The following is a 17,663-nucleotide window of genomic DNA, read 5'->3' as shown; positions in this document are numbered from 1 at the left end:
GCCAAAAAAAAAAAAAAAATTCACACAACCATTCCCTACAAATGTTTGTCCAGTTCCTCCTTAAATTTATTTAACCTATCAATTTCCACAACGACAGATGGAAGTTTGTACCAGCAATTAACCACCCGCTGGCTAAAGGCAAATTTCCGCACATCTACTCTACATCTGTCTTTCCTTAATTTGAATTTATGCCCCCTTAGGTTCGTAATCTGAACAAGTGGAAGAATCCCATCAGAATTCAGTGTGCTCAACCCATTCAAGGCCTTATGCATTTCAATCAGATCACCTAGCAGGTGCTTAGTCTCCAGCCACTGCAATTTACAGAACTTCAAGCCTCTCTTGGTAAGAGGATCCCTTCATTCCCCTCACCAATCTGGTTGCTCTTCTCTACATTCAAGCAAATCTACATCCTTCCAAAAATGAGGCCTCCAGACCTATATGCAGTATTCAAGGCATGGCCTGACCATTGCCTTATACAGAGGGACAATCACCTCCTTTTCCCTGCTAGCAAAATTCCTATATATCATTGACAAAACCCCATGACCTGCCCTGGCAGCCTGTCTGCATTACTCAGAAAACTTCTTATCTGACTGCACAATTACTCCCAGGTCTCTTTCATTTTCTACCACCTTAAGTGTAGTACTACACAGTTGGTACATTTCTCTTGGGTTACTTGTACCCATATGCAGTACTTTGCATTTGTCAAGGTTAAACTTCAGTTGCCACTTCTCAGCCCATCTGCCCAAATTTTCTAGATCCTTTTGCAGCAGCACACCACCATTACTGTCATTAACAACCCTGCCAACCTTTGTATCATCTGCAAACTTTGACACTAAGCCTGATATACCTTCATCAATATCATTGATAAATATACAAAACAACAGTGGACCTAACACCAAACCCTGTGAGACTCCACTAATAACATTAGTCCATGAAGAGCAGAACCCATTGATTACCACCCTCTGTCTTCTCCCACTCAACCATCCCTTTATCCATTGTAGCAATTTACCCTTAATACCATTCTGCTCCAATTTGTACAGTAGTCTTCCATGCACAAGAGTACCAAAGCTTTCCTGAAATCCATGTATATGATATCAAAATTATTTTATGCATCCAGTTCCTTTGTAACCACATCATAATAACCAATCAAATTTGTCAAACAAGACTTTCCCTTAACAAACCCATGCTGTGTCTGAATTACTGCTGCAATCTTGTCTAGATGATCCTGCAATGCATCTTTAACCAGTGACTCCATTATTTTACCTGGAACAGAAGTTAAACTAGTCTATAATCAGGTCACTAAAGGGGTTAGGCTAGCTAAGGCAGAGTATGAAAAGTCCTTGGCTATGAATGCAAAGAAAAGCAGCATATAATTCTTAGTTTACATTAACATTACGGAGAACAATATGTGCAAATGTTTCTCCTATTCATTAAAGTTTTTTGTTTGTTTTAGAGTTTTATGGCGCATTATATTCATAAAAGGGGATCAAAGGGTGACATGAGCAATTACAGGCTTGTAAGCTTGACTTCTGTTCCAGGGAAAATAATTGAGTCAGTGATTAAAGAAGTATTGTAGAATCATCTTAACCGGAATGAAATTATATGGAAATCACAGCACAGGTTTGGGGAGGGGAGGGGAGGGGATCCTGTCAATACTACCAATCTGATTAGCTACTGTGATGCAGTAACAAAAGAACTAGATGCAAATAATAATTTTGACATCATATATTTAGATTTCAATAAAGCTTTAGAAACTGGGGCAGTGTAGCATTAGCAGCAAATTACTGCTATGAATAATGGGATGGTTTAGTGGCAGAAGATACAGGTGTGATTATTAATGGACACTGCTCTTCTTGGACTAATGTTATTAATGGAGTCACTCAAGGTTCAGTACTGGGTCCCTTACTGTTTACAGTATTTATTAACAATACTGATGAGGGCATATCCAGCTTATTGGCTAAGTTTGCTGATAGAAAGCTTGGCAGGGTGGTTAATGACAGGAATCAAGGCATACTACTGTAGAAAGACTTAGATAACTTAGACAAATGGGCTACAAGTTGGTAAATGAGATTTAACATTGGTAAATACAAGGCATGCATATAGGTAATATGCAATCTCAGAATAACATATCAATTAGGTGGTAATACACTCAAGGTGGTGAAGAATGAAAGAGACCTAAGGGTAAATCGTACAGTCCAACATGAAGTTCTCTGAGCTGTGCAAAGAGGCTGATAGAACAACTCATGGGATTCTGTCAATGATATACAAATTTTGCTAGAAGATGATTATACTATTTTATAAGGCAACGGTAAGACCAAATCTTGAGTATTGCATACAAGTCTGGTACTCATACCAAGAAAGGCTTCAGTTCTGCAAATTGCAATGTCTGGAAACTAGTCACTTGCAAGAAGACCTGAGTGAGATTTTTAAGGCTTTGAATGAGTTGAGTACCATTGATCCTTACTACTGCTCAGACAACACTCATAAGGGAGCATAAATTTAAATTGAGGAAGGATAGTTGCAAGAAGGAATAATGCACTTACAGAAATTTCACTTAGCATTAGCATTAGTAGAGGCATATGATGCAAGAAAGCAAGCTTATTTAGCATCAGCCTAAAAAAAAAAAAAAAAAAAAAACACACCACTCCCATTTCTCCCCTCCGTTCACTCGAAATACCTGTCCAGTTGAGCCTTAAATTTGTTTAGGCTATCAACTTCAACAACAAGTGATGGAAGTCGGTTCCACCAAACAACCACCCGCTGGCCAAAGGCAAATTTCCACACATCTATCCGACATCCGTCCTTCCTCAATTTGAATTTATGCCCTCTGAGGTGATTATTCTGAGCAAGATGAAGAATCCCATTGGCATTGAGCATGCTCAAACCATTCAAAGCCTTATACACCTCTATCAGATCAATTCGCCGGTGCCTAGTCTCCAGACTCTGTAATTTGCAAAACTTAAGCCTTTCTTCGTAAGAGCAACCCTTTGTTCCATTCACAAATCTTGTTGCCCTTCTCGTACCCGTTTCAGCAGCTCTACATTCTTCTTGAAATGAGGCCTCCAGACCTGTATGCAGTACTCAAGATGTGGCCTAACCATTGCCTTATACAAGGGAATAATCACCTCCTTATCCCTGCTAGAAAAATTCCTGTATATCATTGACAAGACACCATGAGCTACTCTTGCAGCTCGTCTGCACTGCTCAGAGAACTTCATATCCGCCTGCACAATTACCCCCAGGTCCTTTTCATTCTCCACCACTGTCAGTGTAGTACCGCAGAGTTGATACGTTGCTCTGGGGTTACTGTTTCCCATATGTAGTACTTCACATTTGTCAATGTTAAACTTCATTTGTAACCTCTCAGCCCATCTGTTCAACCTTTCCAGATCCTGCTGCAGCAGCATAGCGTCAGTGGTGTCCTTAACAACCCTGCCAACATTTGTATCATCTGCAAACTTGGACATTAAACTTGATATCCCATCATCAATATCATTCAAAAACACCGAAAACAACAACGGACCCAACACTGAACCCTGAGGAACTCCACTAATAACATCAGTCCACGTTGAGCAGTGTCCATTGTTTACCACTCTCTGTCTTCTGCCACTCAACCATCCCCTTATCCATAGCAGCAATTTGCCTCCAATGCCACACTGCTCCAATTTGTGCAGCAGTCTTCCATGTGCAACAGTATCAAAAGCCTTTCTAAGATCCAAATATATAATATCAAAGTTATTCCCTGCATCCAGTTCTTTTGTGACTACATCATAGTATCCAATCAAATTGGTCCGGCAAGACCTGCCCTTAACAAAACCATGCTGCGTCTGAGCTATAACTGAATTCTTGTCTAGATGATCCTGCAGTGCTTCTTTAACCAGTGCCTCCATTAATTTACCTGGAAGAGAAGTTAAACTAACAGGTCTATAATTACTTGTGTCAGCCTTTGATCCTCCTTTGTGAATTGGGGTTACATTTGCACATCTCCAGTCTATGGGTACCTCCCCCGAGTCCAAAGAAGCTCTCATAATTATGGCTAGGGGTTTGCTTACTTCCTTTGCTGCCTCCTTTAATATAACTGGATAGATTCCATCCACCCCAGGTGCCTTTTTTATGTTTATCCTCAACAATCTCTCCTCCACTTTCCTCTCAGTTATTACAAAATCATCCAGCTCACTGCCAATGTTTACTTTACCTACATCATTCTCCTTCCTGAATAACTCCTCATGCATGAATGTAGATGCAAAATACTCATTTAGATTGTTAGCCACCTGAGCAGGATCCTCAACTGTTGAACCATCAATATCCAGTGGACCAATCTGATTCATCCCTTTCCTTCTTGAGTCTAAATAGGTAAAGAACTCTTTTCTGTTTTTCTTTGCATCCTTTGCCAAGGATTTTTCGTAGTCTGCCTTTGCCTGCCTAATCTCCTTTGTGACTTGGTTACAGACCAACTTATATCTATCATAGGTTTCCATGTCACCCATTAATTTGTATGTATCCCATGCATTTTTCTTCTTTGCCACATGTCTCATTAGTTCATCTGATAACCATTTAGGCCTAAACCTTGAACAATATTTCTTAGTTGGTATGTAAAGCCTGGTAGCCTCCAAGATTAGTTACTTGAATGCTTCCCATTTTGAGTTTGCTGTTGGTAACATCATCAGTTGGTCCCACTGTATAGAATTTAAATACTGTCTCAGACCATCATAGTTGCCTTTACGAAAACAAAAACCCTTCCCTTTACCTCTGATGGTAGTTACCTCCTTGAGTAAATCCCACTTCAACACACTGTGATCACTGCCACCTAGTGGTTCATTTATCTGCAGATTCTTAATGCATGAAGAATCACTACTGATAATCAGATCAAGAGTATTGCTCCCTCTTGTTGCCTGACGAACATGCTGATGTAGAAAACAATCATCCAATAAATCCACAAAAGCCTTGCTAGTGTGCGAGTGACCAATCCACAAATTCCAGTCAATATCTGGGAAATTAAAATCCCCCATTATAAGACTCTCTGATTTACTGGCCCACTCTATTTCTCTGTACAATATCTTATTATACTCATCAGAGTCATTAGGCCTATAGCACACTCCTACTCTCAATTTTGATTTCCCTATGCTTATGTCACACCAAACTGACTCGACACTGCCCTGTCCATCGATGTCGACTGGCTTCACTTCCTTGGACTTTATGTGTTTCTTAACTAATAGCATAACCCCTCCTCCCCTCCTGTCCTGTCTATCCTTTCTATACACATTGTATTCCCCAAATTCCAGTTCCGCATTCCTTATATCTGTGTGACACCACGTCTCTGATATCCCAACAATATCTGCCTTTGATGTTTTGAGCAATACCTCAAAACATCAAAGACTTCAGCCAGAGTAACTGACTATTGGAACAGACTACCGTCTGGTGTTGTGAAAATGGGTAGTTTGAATAAATTTAAGGAAGAATTAGACATATCATTAGAGGGGATGGACAGATGAAGTGGGATTGTTGTTTTTTTGCTGATGCTATATAAGCTTACTTCCTTGCATTATATTTGCCACTACTACTACTAATAATAATAATCATTGAAAAGCATCCAACAAATGAATATGACAGAAACATAGAAGAATGGGAAACTTTAAAGGAGCATATATATCTATTCTTTTTTTTTTTTTTTTGACAATTCGAGGAGTTTACAGTTGGTGATGTTGTAGATACTACAAAATGCTAACACCAAAGAGTTGCTGACCAACCAAGCAAAATAATGAAGTTTATGTTAACAGTGATGAAAATGAAGAAGCACACATGCTTCCTTCTAAAAAGATGACCAAAATGCTCTGAATTCCTCACAGTTAAAAACATTACACGGTCTGCAGAGCATTAATAACAAAGCAACTGTAGTAGTGATAATGACTGTGCTGTAGTTAAGAATTCATATGACAAAAATTGTACAAATGAAATTGTCCTTTTTTTAAATTAAATCAATTTATCAAAAAGATAAATAGTTTCATGTTCACATTAATATTAATATTTGATTCTGCTTTTACCAGTTCATGTGATAGTAACTGTAATATATATATTTTAATTTCAATTTTGTTGATTCTTGTCTTATTGTTTCTCTTATAAATAAAAGAAAAACTAAACAAAATACAGTTTTATTTATTATTATTGCTGTTAGACAAGCCTTTTGAGAAATACATTATATGACACAACTATTCAGTCACAGGTAGGTACCAAAAAAGGTTTAACTTGACACACAGTGGAGATATCTCTGACCTGTATGGTAGTCTCAACACTCTTGGGTGTTCCAATAGCTGTTGGCCAGAATTTTGTCTTTAGCCTGGTCTGTTGGACTCAGACGCAGGGATGCTCATTCATTGGAGATGATGCCCACGCGTTACCCCATGCAGTTAATTTTTTCAAGGTCACTGTCCACAAACCAGTCTTGTGTGACCCTCATTATAAGGGTCACACAAGGAACAATGATGTAGAGCACTGTCATAGTGATACTGACAGGACCTGTTTCTGTAGTACTGATGTACTGAAGGTAGCACATAACTATCCAAAATGACCAAACACAGATTTAATGGTTTCAGCATTATAACCAATGAACCAAGCCCAAACTAGCTGAAAGAGCCCCCATACCTTCCAAATATTTTCTTCAAACTTCATGGTTGAGATGATATACTCTAACAAGAAGCAGTCTCTGGGCAATATTCATACAAAAACACATCCATCAGAATGAAACATTCTGCAGCAAGATTTGTCACTCCATTTTTCCCCCCTTGAGTAAGGACAGCCCTAGCCTCTTTGTGAAAATACTACTGCATGTAGTTGCAGGTACTGTATCCAGTAAGGTTGATCAGCATTGTGATGAATATGTTTGTATAGTGTGATGTTGGGTTTTTATTATCTCTCTCTCTCTCTCTCTCTCTCTCTCTCTCTCTCTCTCTCTCTCTCTCTCTCTCTCTCTCCACAGTACCTTCTGCCACTGTTCTAGAGTCCATGACACTAAGCTCAATGTCATCTCACATTGGTGACTGTGATATTCAGTGTACATGCAACTGTCCTACCATGGAATCCAAGACTGCGGCTCTGTATAGGTGGTTAACATATTGACAGATGTTTTCCTGTGATCTCAATGTTCTGCAGATGACATGCATGAGGTATGAACTACCCTATATTGTTCATTTAACATATTCCATAAATTTATAAGACTATTCAGACATTTTTCATTGGGATATCACCTAGGTGAAGTGGTGAAACCCATGTTTAGTCTCTAGAGCAAAGTTTCCGGCATCCCCCCCCCCATACTTTTCCTTCAACCCATGCACGGTACTAAGTACTATAGGTTTTGATACCTTTCGTGTTTGGGGTTTTCATAAAAAAAAAGGGGGGGGGGGGGTCTTCCATATTTAAATAATATCTGCCACACTAGAATTTGAGAGGATTATATGAGGTTGCAGTGGCAAACACAGAATGATTACTAATTGAGATTCCAACCATTATCTCATGCTAAGGTCTTAAGTTTCCTTCTATAACCCACAGCTGCTTCTAAAGTACTGCTGCAAGACCATTTGAGATGTGGCACTTTTGGCACATCTGAAATGATGTAAAGGTGCAGGGCCTTCTAGCACAGGAAACCATGTTCGTGGAGGGAAGGGTATCTGAAAACCTTTGGTCATATTGTGCATGTGCTCATGCATTTGTGTGTGTGTGTATGTGTGTGTGTGTGTGTGTGTGTGTGTGTGTGTGTGCGTGTGTGCGTGTGTGTGTGTGCGCGTGTGTGCGTGTGTGTGTGTGTGTGTGTGTGTGTGCGCACACGCTCGCACATGTGCGTAAAAAATAAAATGGCCAGGTTTTGACATTTTCAGCAGATTTCATTATTACAAACCTTTTTATTATAAACCTAAAAATTTAGGTCTCTCATAAACTTTAACAAGATTCTACTGCATATCTTTCAATTGGTCAGCAGTTCACACCACTTTATATTTTCGTAAAGAAAAATAAATAACAATAAAGACTCAAAACAACTCACAACAATGTTTCCTCCCACAGGTTGAACAGCCAAACTGATACCCAACCAACTGTCATTCTTAAGATCTGTATGAAAATACTCTCTCCAGTGTCCAGTATAAAGTTCATTGCCTAAAAATAAAAACTGTATACAAATGCATTGAAAGCACATATGCAGAATACAAAACAAGATTGTTAAATAAAAGAATATAAGATGAATATAAGATGATAATATAAGAAAATGAAAAATAAGAGACTGGAAGCAATGAACTATCTTCTACACAGTAAACTTAGTAGCCCACTGGAAATAATGAATCAGATAGAACAAGGATTGCAAATTAACATGCCACTGCATTTCACAATTTTGCATTCCTTATATATTCTCTATACTTTATCATACAAATCAATCCACATAAAAAAAAAAGGCATCACACCCACATGATGACTTTTTCTTGATGCATTATATTTGCATATGTTACGCATGTATCTCTGTACACATTGAGAAATATCATCAAAATAAATGCGACGAATGCAACTACAGAAGTTAATTTTTTTATATGTTTATAAATTCTGTAAAAAAGCAGTGAACTCTACACAGATAGCTTTGCATTAGAAACACCTACCTAGCACCTAGTTGTGCCACCTTCAGCACAGAGCCAGGCCTGGATATGTCTCATCACAGACTCCACTAGGTGCTGGAGGGTGTCACTGATATGGTAATAATCCAGCTGACCACACCACATCCCACAGATGCCATTCTATGACATCCCACACATTCAATTGGGCTATGACAGAATGAGTTTGGTGTCCGCAGTGGGACACTCTGTTGAACTAGTCCAACATTGTTGCAGCTTTGTGACCTGGAGCATTGTCTTGATAAAAGATCATCAGTGGTCTTGGGAGATGGTCACCATAAACAGATACATATGGTCAGAAATGGACTATAAGAATCTCCAGTGAGTGAGGCTACTGATCAATAAGTAGATAAGTATTGGGGGTCAGCATAATGTTCCATACCATTAAAGCTGCTCCCCCACCAATCTGTACACCCTTCTCCTTCATGCAGCAGAGTTCAAGAGACTTCTGTTAAGTACACAAATAGTGTAGTTCAAAATGCAATTCATCAGGCAAGGCAAATCAACCACTGTCGTACAGCTCTGCTCTCATCCCTACTCCACACTCTTCCTTCACTCTACCTTTAAATCCTGACATAAACAAAATTATTCAACATTGGGGAAAGCTCTTAATGGTCAGAATATAGGCACATTTTCTTGTGACAGGCCATCAGCTGTCATAATCTATTCATGGTATGTCTATCATAGTCCACGATGAAATAGATCACCACCCCTATGTTATATGTGATCAGTTGCTACACTGTAGCATATCCTTTCTGCTGGACTGCATGCTGAATCTTCCTGCCCTTTTGTCAGCAACACCAATTTGGCCAATGATTTTTTCACAGTTGGCCCACTCTTGATACACGAGATAGTTGTACAGAAATGCTGGATGAACGCAACCACCAAGATACATGCCCCAGGTAGTGCAGTCTCAAGAACCATCCCCCATTGGAACTTAATTGGGTCATGTCTCTGGCCTGTTCTCTATAGCATTTGGTGGACTGGTCTACCAAATGCTATAATTATAGATTCAGCCTTATATAAAGACAGTATGCTATGTGGCAGAAGTAGTGTGTGTGTGTGTGTGTGTGTGTGTGTGTGTGTGTGTGTGTGTGTGTGTGTGTGTGTGTGTGTGTGTGTGTGTGTGTGTGTGTGTGTGTGTGTGTGTGTGTTATGGGGGGTTTAACGGTGCATAATCTGCTGTGACTATAATGCGTCTATTCACAGGAAAATGCTAAAAACAAAATTTTGGTGTAACCGCTTGATTTTGTTTACAGAGATATTTTAGAATTTATCATAAGTCCAATTATTTTCAGACAAGAGAAAAACTCGTTGATGTTTGCATCATCTACAATATGTTGTAATGTCCTTGGTTCTCATAGATTTTTTTTTCAGGGAAAACAGGACAGATGATCTGTCCTGTTTAACATTGACAAATGCAAAGTGTTGCATATGTGTAGCAGTAGCCCCAGAGTAACATACCAACTGTGTGGTACTACACTCAGGGTAGTGGAGAATGAAAATGACCTGGGGGTAATTGCACAGTCAGATATGAAGTTTTCTGAGCAGTGCATACAGGCTGCAAGAATAGCTGATGGGGTCTTGTCAATGATATATAGGAATTCTGCTAGCAGGGATAAGGAGGTGATTATTCCCTTATATAAGGCAATGGCCAGGCCACATGTTGAGTACTACATACAGGTCTGGAGGCCTCATTTTAGGAAAGATGTAGAGCTGCTGAAATGTGTACACCCTGTGTTGCCCTTCTCTGTACTGAAATGAGTACAGAGAAGGGCAACAAGACTGGTGAGTGGAACAAAGGGTTGCTCTTACAAAGAAAGGCTTAAGTTCTGAAAATTGCAGTGTCTAGAGGCTAAACACCTGAGCGGTGATCTGATTGGGATGTATAGCGCCTTGAATGGTTTGAGCAAGCTCAATGCTGATAGGATTCTTCCTCTTGCTCAGATTTTGCACCTGAGGAGGCATAAATTCAAACTAAGGAAAGACAGTTGTAGAATAGATGTGCAGAAATTTGCCTTTAGCCAGTGGGTGGTTGATTGCTGGAACAAACTTCCATCTGTTGTGGAAGTTGAGAGCTTAAATAAATTCAAGGTCAAACTCGACAAACTTTTGAAGTGAATGGATCAGTGAAACGGGAATTTTTTTTTTTATTGGCTGATGCAATATAAGCTTGCTTTCTTGCATCATATGCCTCTGCTAATGCTAAGACTTAATTCCCTGAAAAGTTGATTTTTGAAGTTAAAGTTAATTTTAAAGGATTTTTGAAGTCATTTTAAAGTTCTAATCACACAGTACTAACATTAGATAATAACATTAGACTCTACAACACAAAGCTACTACTCAAGCAATTCACTATCTGCAGTGATCTCAAAGGGATTGGTAAGTTAATGAGAATGCAAGGAAAGTTCATAAAATATTGTTTCCTATGGCTATTGGGACAGCTGTTCTATCACAGACCATTCCATCAGGTAACTGCCCTCAAAGGAGCACATATCAGCAGGAACAAGTGGTGTGCAGTATGTTCCATTAGTGGATCCAAAGAAAATTTTCCTTTCACCTCTGCACATTAAAATTTTCCTAAGGAAGAGTTTTGTGAAATTGATGGGCAAGTTAATCTTGCCCATCAATTTCACAAAATTGATGGGCAAGATTAATTGTAGTAACGAAATCCCCTTGAATTCATTTAATTCAAGGGGATTTCGTTACTTAAGTAGATAGTTTCCAAAGATTAGTGCCACAAAAATGAAAGAGGGGGAATCACTTGAGGGGCCTCAAATCAGAGAGCTTCTGAAAGATGAAAGCTTTGAAAGCCTCAATAAATTAGAACTAAAAGAATGGCAGGCTTTCAAAATGGCTTTGTGGAAACGTTTTGGGCAACGAGGTCTCCTGCATACAAAGATGGAGTTCAGAAACTGCTCAGATATAAAGAAATAGGATGTTATGTCACTGAAACTTCATTTCTTGCATTTAGACTTGTTTCCTGAATAACTTAACCCACTCAGTGACAACTAGGGGAAAAATTAATCAAGACATTAAATTAATGTAAAATCACCACCACAGTTTTTGGAATGAACATACATTGGCAGACTACTGTGACATTACAGACAAATATACCAAAGACAATCAACTGCACATTTTTAATTATACATATCTTTTTTACAATAGTGTTGTTTTATTTTAACTATCTGGATAAGCAGTATACATTTAAACTGTAAAAATAATGAAAATGCAATTGTACCAGTTTTGGTGTGTTGTGTAATGAAGGCATCTTAATTAACTTGTACTGATATATCAGCTGTCACATTATGAAAGCTAAGTCTGCTGGTGCTAGAAGAAAACCAAGAGCATATTTGAAATCAGCATGTAAAGGTGAGTTAGATAAGTGTTTACAACTTTGATGAAAAAATTTCATTTTGCTGACCGGTGTCATTTATCATGATGTATAAATGTTAGAATAGTTTATTTCTTGATGGATATTACCCACAAAGAAAACATTTCATTTAAAGACATGATTAAATTTTTCTAACTTGCCCACATAATCAAAGTCTCACCAAGTATGGGCAATCATTTGCTAATCTCATCAGGCATATTGCTCGTCTTTTTTTTTTTTTTTAGCATGGCCTTCACATCTGAATGTAGAGTTCCAAGAAATCTCAAAACTGCTTAAATATGGTGGAATTATAATCTCCCATTGCCTACAGCAATTGTTTCATAATCCATATATCCATTTCTTCCACTAACATTTTTAATTCAGTCCCTCCAAGGGACAAAGAAGGGCTTGTTGTTTGCTAAAATAGCTTAGGGAAGCCAGTTTAGCATACATTGCATTGTGAGAAGTTTCTTTTTTCATACACAGTATGAAAAAGAAACTCCCCACAGAATGTGCACTCCATAACTGGTACAACAGCTTTGTTGAAATCATTTCTATATGGCATAGCAAGAAAACTAGCAGACTACAAGTAAGTGATGAATAATGAATATATGATAATAACTGAATATATATAAAAGTCACATTTTGCCCACTTTAACCATCCCAAAAGTCTTTCAAGTTGTCTGAAGGAGCACTGCTTTACATGGGTCACTACCTATTCTCCCAAACTTCACTTCTTTTCTGAAAATATGACATTACATCCTATATTTCTTTATCAATGTCATTCAAGGAAATTAGAAATAGGAGTAGACTCGGTACCAATCCATGGGGGATCCTCACTTTTAATCTTAGCCCATTGCAAGAGTAACCATTAATTACAATTACTTGCCTCCAGCCATGCAGCTGTCCCATAATTTATCTAAGGATTTTGCTCATGATCCCGATATTTTTCAACTCATAAAGCCACTTGTGTATCTTTTGATCCGATAGGTGTTATTCAAAAGTAGGTTACAACTTTGTTAGTCTCTAACTCTATTTATTCCGTACTTACAAAAGGAAAAATAGTGTTTACAGATTGGCAATACAGTTAAGTTTGGTGCCTTTATTTTTTATTTTTTACAGAGGAGATATTCGGTGCTGCTGGGCGAGTACAGTGCATTTTTATCTTTAAAGAACACAACTTAGGCAAGCTAGTTCAGCATATATACATTTCATACACAGTATGAAAAAGAAACTCCCCCTAGAATATGCACTCTACAACTGGCACAACAGCTTTCTTGAAATAAGTTCTATATGGCTAGCAAGAAAACTTGCAGGCTCCAGGCAGGTGACGAATAATGAATATATGATAATAATTGAATACATGAGAACAGCTTTTGTTCACAGTCCAAGAAAAGTGCCAAATCATGCAAAGTCAAAAACTTCATATGCCTGTATGTTGTGAAGGATTTTAAGAAAGTGTGCCTGTCTTTAACTACAACCACTGCAGAAACAACAATTAAGGCATCAGAAGATTTGCACAAAGTGTTTTCTTGAGTGGAAAAACAATGAATACTTCATGAAGCATATGATCTTCAGTGATGAATGCATGTTCCATTTAAGTGGTAAAGTGAATAAACAGAATATAGGAATATGGAAATCTGAAAATCCTCATCATTTTTAGAGCACACTGTATTAGAGACAGTCCCAAATTATATGTTTTTTGCACACAAAAAACTTTATGATCTTTGTTTCTTCCATTACGAAAAAACTCTAGGTTCATGTACCATGACATGCTGGAAAACTATTTTTCTGCAGATAATTCAAAATGACACTGAAAGAAAAACCATAGGATAGAACACTACCCTTCCTTGGACATGTTTCCTTTTTTAAGCAAATTTCTTGGACTTAACACGTGGATTTTTTCTGTGGAGTTTCTTAAGGATGAAGTTGACTCACTACCATTACTGACACACTTGAATGAGTTGTGAACTACAATAGCAGCAGTTAAAAGTGTGACACCTGACATGCGTGAATGTTTGTGACAAGAAACAGACTGTAGAATGACTTGTGGCAACGAATGTGACTCTTGTTGCCATATTGAAATATTGTGAAAAAAAATAATCGTAAATGCAGACTCCAGTGTCAATCCTTTAGTACTTTCATTTTTGAAAGTGTAGAATAAATTTGTGAATGTACTTTTGAGTAATCCTATATGTTATATCTGGAATCAATTATCCTCGGATAATTGGTTCCAGAAAATTCCACTTAAAACAGGGACCAATTTTCGTAATGATTATAAAACTAAATGTAACTAGGCTTAATATTTTAAGAGTTTAAGATTCTATATCTATATAATATCGGTGTAGATACACCATAGACAAAAAAAAATTGATAGTAGTGTGAAAAACATCATTTCATCTGCATCTTATATTGTGCTCATCCTTCACAACGAGTTGCCCAAGTATTGCACTACCTCGAATAAGTAATGAAAAAGAAGACGGGTGGGCAGGTACACTGGTATTGCAAGTGAAGCGTTACTTATTCGAGGTAGTGTAATACATGGGCAACTCGCTGTGAAGGATGAGTAGATATGGTGTATCTACACCGATATTATACGTATATGTAGCAATATTTATTATGTATTTGTACATAGTAAAAAATGAATGAAAGAACTGAAAAATGAGAAAATTATTTTATTAGACATTTTTTATTATAATATACTACACAATGTAAGGTTAAGCGAAGTTTATTGAAGTTACACTATTTTTCAGTTGCACGAATAGAGTTGTTCAAGTTTTTTTTTTTGTCGTATTTTTTCAGATAAAATTGTGTTGTAGCATTTAGTTGTCTTTAACTTTGCACTTAACATTTGTTGCATGATCATGAAGAAGATCATTCTCACAAAAAATTTTTCAAGTAAAAAGGCTTCAATTCTTCAATTTTAAAATCCTCATAACTGTGGAGACTCAGATACCAGGAACCCCCTGTATATAAACGCAAGCAACAAATTTCTTTTTCTTTTCTTTTCTTTTTATTAGACATATGGTACAAGGAAGCTAGAGTCATATGCTGTACCAGACAAAAAAACTTTCTGAGTTACCGAGAGAGAGGGAATCATCAAGAAAGAGAAGAATGATGCTATACTCACCAGATATGAGCCCCTGTGCAAATATTTAATTGTTAGGCACTGACCAGAAAGATGCAACTGGTCAGCAGAACTTTTTACTATCATACAGACTGCTTACCATAAATCATAAATAAGCATTAGCATTAGTAGAGGCACATGATGCAAGAAAGAAACCTTATACAGCATCAGCCAAATAAAAAAAAAAAAACCCTTCCCATTTCACTGATCCATTTATTCCAAATATTTGTCTAGTTCGGCCTTGAATTTATTTAAGTTATCAACTTCCACAACAACAGATGGAAGTTTGTTCCAGCAATCAACTACCCACTGGCTAAAGGCAAACTTCCACACATCTATTCTACAACTGTCTTTCCTCAGTTTGAATCTATGCCCCCTCAGGTTCATGGTACATGAACCTGAGGGGGCATAAATTTGTGCACCTCCATAGGCAGGTGGGAAGGAGCAGCAGTGCGTAGCACAGGCTTCTTGATTAGACCAGGGTTCGAGCCCATCACCACCAAATACGGAGGATGCAGAAAGGTCAGGGAATGACCACCACATATCCCGGAGCAATATGGCCTTAGTTGCTAATGCTCCTAAAAACCAAATAACAAAAACAAACAGCATAGATTTGTAATCTGAGCAAGAGGAAGAATCCCCCTCAGCATTAAGCCTGCTCAATCCATTCAAGGCTTTATCCGCGCAGATCACCTCGCAGGTGCCCTAGTCTCCAGAGGCTGCAATTTGCAGAACTTAAGTCTTTCTTCATAAGAGCATCCCTTTGGTGAAGGGAACAAAGGGATGCTCTTTTGCAGAACTTAAGTCTTTCTTCATAAGAGCATCCCTTTGTTCCCTTCACCAGTCTTGTTGCCCTTCTCTGTACTCGTTCTAGCACCCCTACATCCTTCCTAAAATTAGGCTTCCAGACCTGTACGCAGTACTCAAGGTGTGGCCTGATCATTGGCTTATACAAGGGAATAATCACCTCTTTATCCCTGCTCGCAAAATTCCTGTATATCATTGACAAGACCCCATGACCACATCATGGGGTCTTGTCAAATGATGTAGTACAGAATGTTTATAGTACATAAAAAGGAAAACATGATTAGCAAATATATTCGTAATAATGTCCAAGCATTTGGAGAAATATCAAGAATAGAACATGGTAGATTTGTGTCCACCATAACAGTATAATGGTTTACCATTTTCTGCTCACTTGATAAGATCTGAGTTCGAAGCCCATTGGAAATTGGAAGAATTCTTAAAGGTCTCTTCACTTGGGACTGTAATTAGCCAATCTTAGACTCAAGGAATAAGGCTTACCCTCCATAAGTTATGCCTGGTTTTTTAGTCCACATGATGTGCAAATCAGCCCATGAGCATACACATGTACAGACAAAATCTTCTGACGTAATAGAGCCAAAGATGCTAATGCACTGTAAAACCAACAGCTAGATGTGAGATTATAAGAAAAGTAAGTACATTAAAATAAAAATGGCACTTAAAAGTAATGAAATATTTATTAACTATGAGAAATGGCCCTATAGGGAATCAATCAGAACAATCAAAAAGTGAACTGAAAGTGAGGAAGAAAATATTCAATACTGTAAGAAAAATATTTACATATTTGACTAATATAATATTTATATTTGACATATTCTGGATAAAGCATTTAGATGTTATTTTAACTTACCTCTTCGGTCTACAACCACTTCCTGACATTTATTTGTAAATAATGAACATTTATACAGAATTCCTGGCTGGTGTATTTTGCTTCCAAAGTAAGTTGAATTACCTCTTGGTGCTGTAACCAGAGCTCTTAAAAAAAGTGTGAAATGATTCAGTTAAATCAAATATTAACTGAAAACTTGATCCAAACAAATATAGTACAAAATAAAATACTTCATATATTGCATTTGCAACTTAATATTCTACTAAAATATATAGTGTATAATATGTAGATGTGCAGGCTAGTTTCTGCACATCCACATAGCAAAGGTTACTGGTCTGATGTTTTAGTACTGATTAGAAATCTGAACTACCTTTTCAATGTAAACTTTAAAATTTACTCTATCATATCAGATTTTTTTACAAATAAAACAAACAAAAATAAAAATATTGGTGGAGGTAAAAAAAAAAAAAAAAAAAAGCCATTATCAATCCACTGCAGGATGGAAGCCTCCTCAACAACTCAGGTTGAGGAAATGGACCATAATCTGCCACCCTGGTCCAGTGCGGATTGGGAGATCGATTGTATTTAGCAATCAGGGGCTTGAACCCCGGTCTACTCAAAGAGCGTGTGCTACTGCACTCCTGCTCCTGACCACTTGGCTACAGAGGCAGTTCTGGTTTATTTTGTATTTTTATAGCTTTTTACAAATAGGTTATTTTTATATAAAAATACTTAAAAACATAAATTATTAGTCAACATCCTCATGTTATCAATTTCTGCAAACTGGATTACTTATATGCCAGACAGTTAAACTTGTGCCTTTTCAACTTCGTCAGGAAGTTAGTTTTATGGTCCGCTTTTTAG

The 17,663-nt window shown here is 37.6% G+C and overlaps 1 protein-coding gene across 1 annotated transcript in view; it reads right to left on the bottom strand.

Annotated features, from left to right (window-relative positions):
* Positions 1 to 17,663, bottom strand: part of LOC150091190 (integrin alpha-9-like) — a 570,795-nt gene that overhangs the window by 504,897 nt on the left and 48,235 nt on the right. The window contains exons 2-3 of the mRNA XM_090382714.1: positions 16,821 to 16,945; positions 8,033 to 8,142 (exon numbers count right to left, since the gene is read on the bottom strand). Of these exons, the coding sequence (XP_090238840.1) occupies positions 8,033 to 8,142; positions 16,821 to 16,945 (235 nt within the window). The remainder of the gene's footprint in view (positions 1 to 8,032; positions 8,143 to 16,820; positions 16,946 to 17,663) is intronic.

Source organism: Mastigoproctus giganteus, chromosome 1, assembly GCF_048544385.1.
Source record: "Mastigoproctus giganteus isolate SK-2022 chromosome 1, ASM4854438v1, whole genome shotgun sequence".
Taxonomy (NCBI): Eukaryota; Metazoa; Arthropoda; class Arachnida; order Uropygi; family Thelyphonidae; genus Mastigoproctus; species Mastigoproctus giganteus.
Note: the sequence above shows the minus strand (reverse complement) of the source record. Positions and strands in the feature narration are given on the sequence as shown.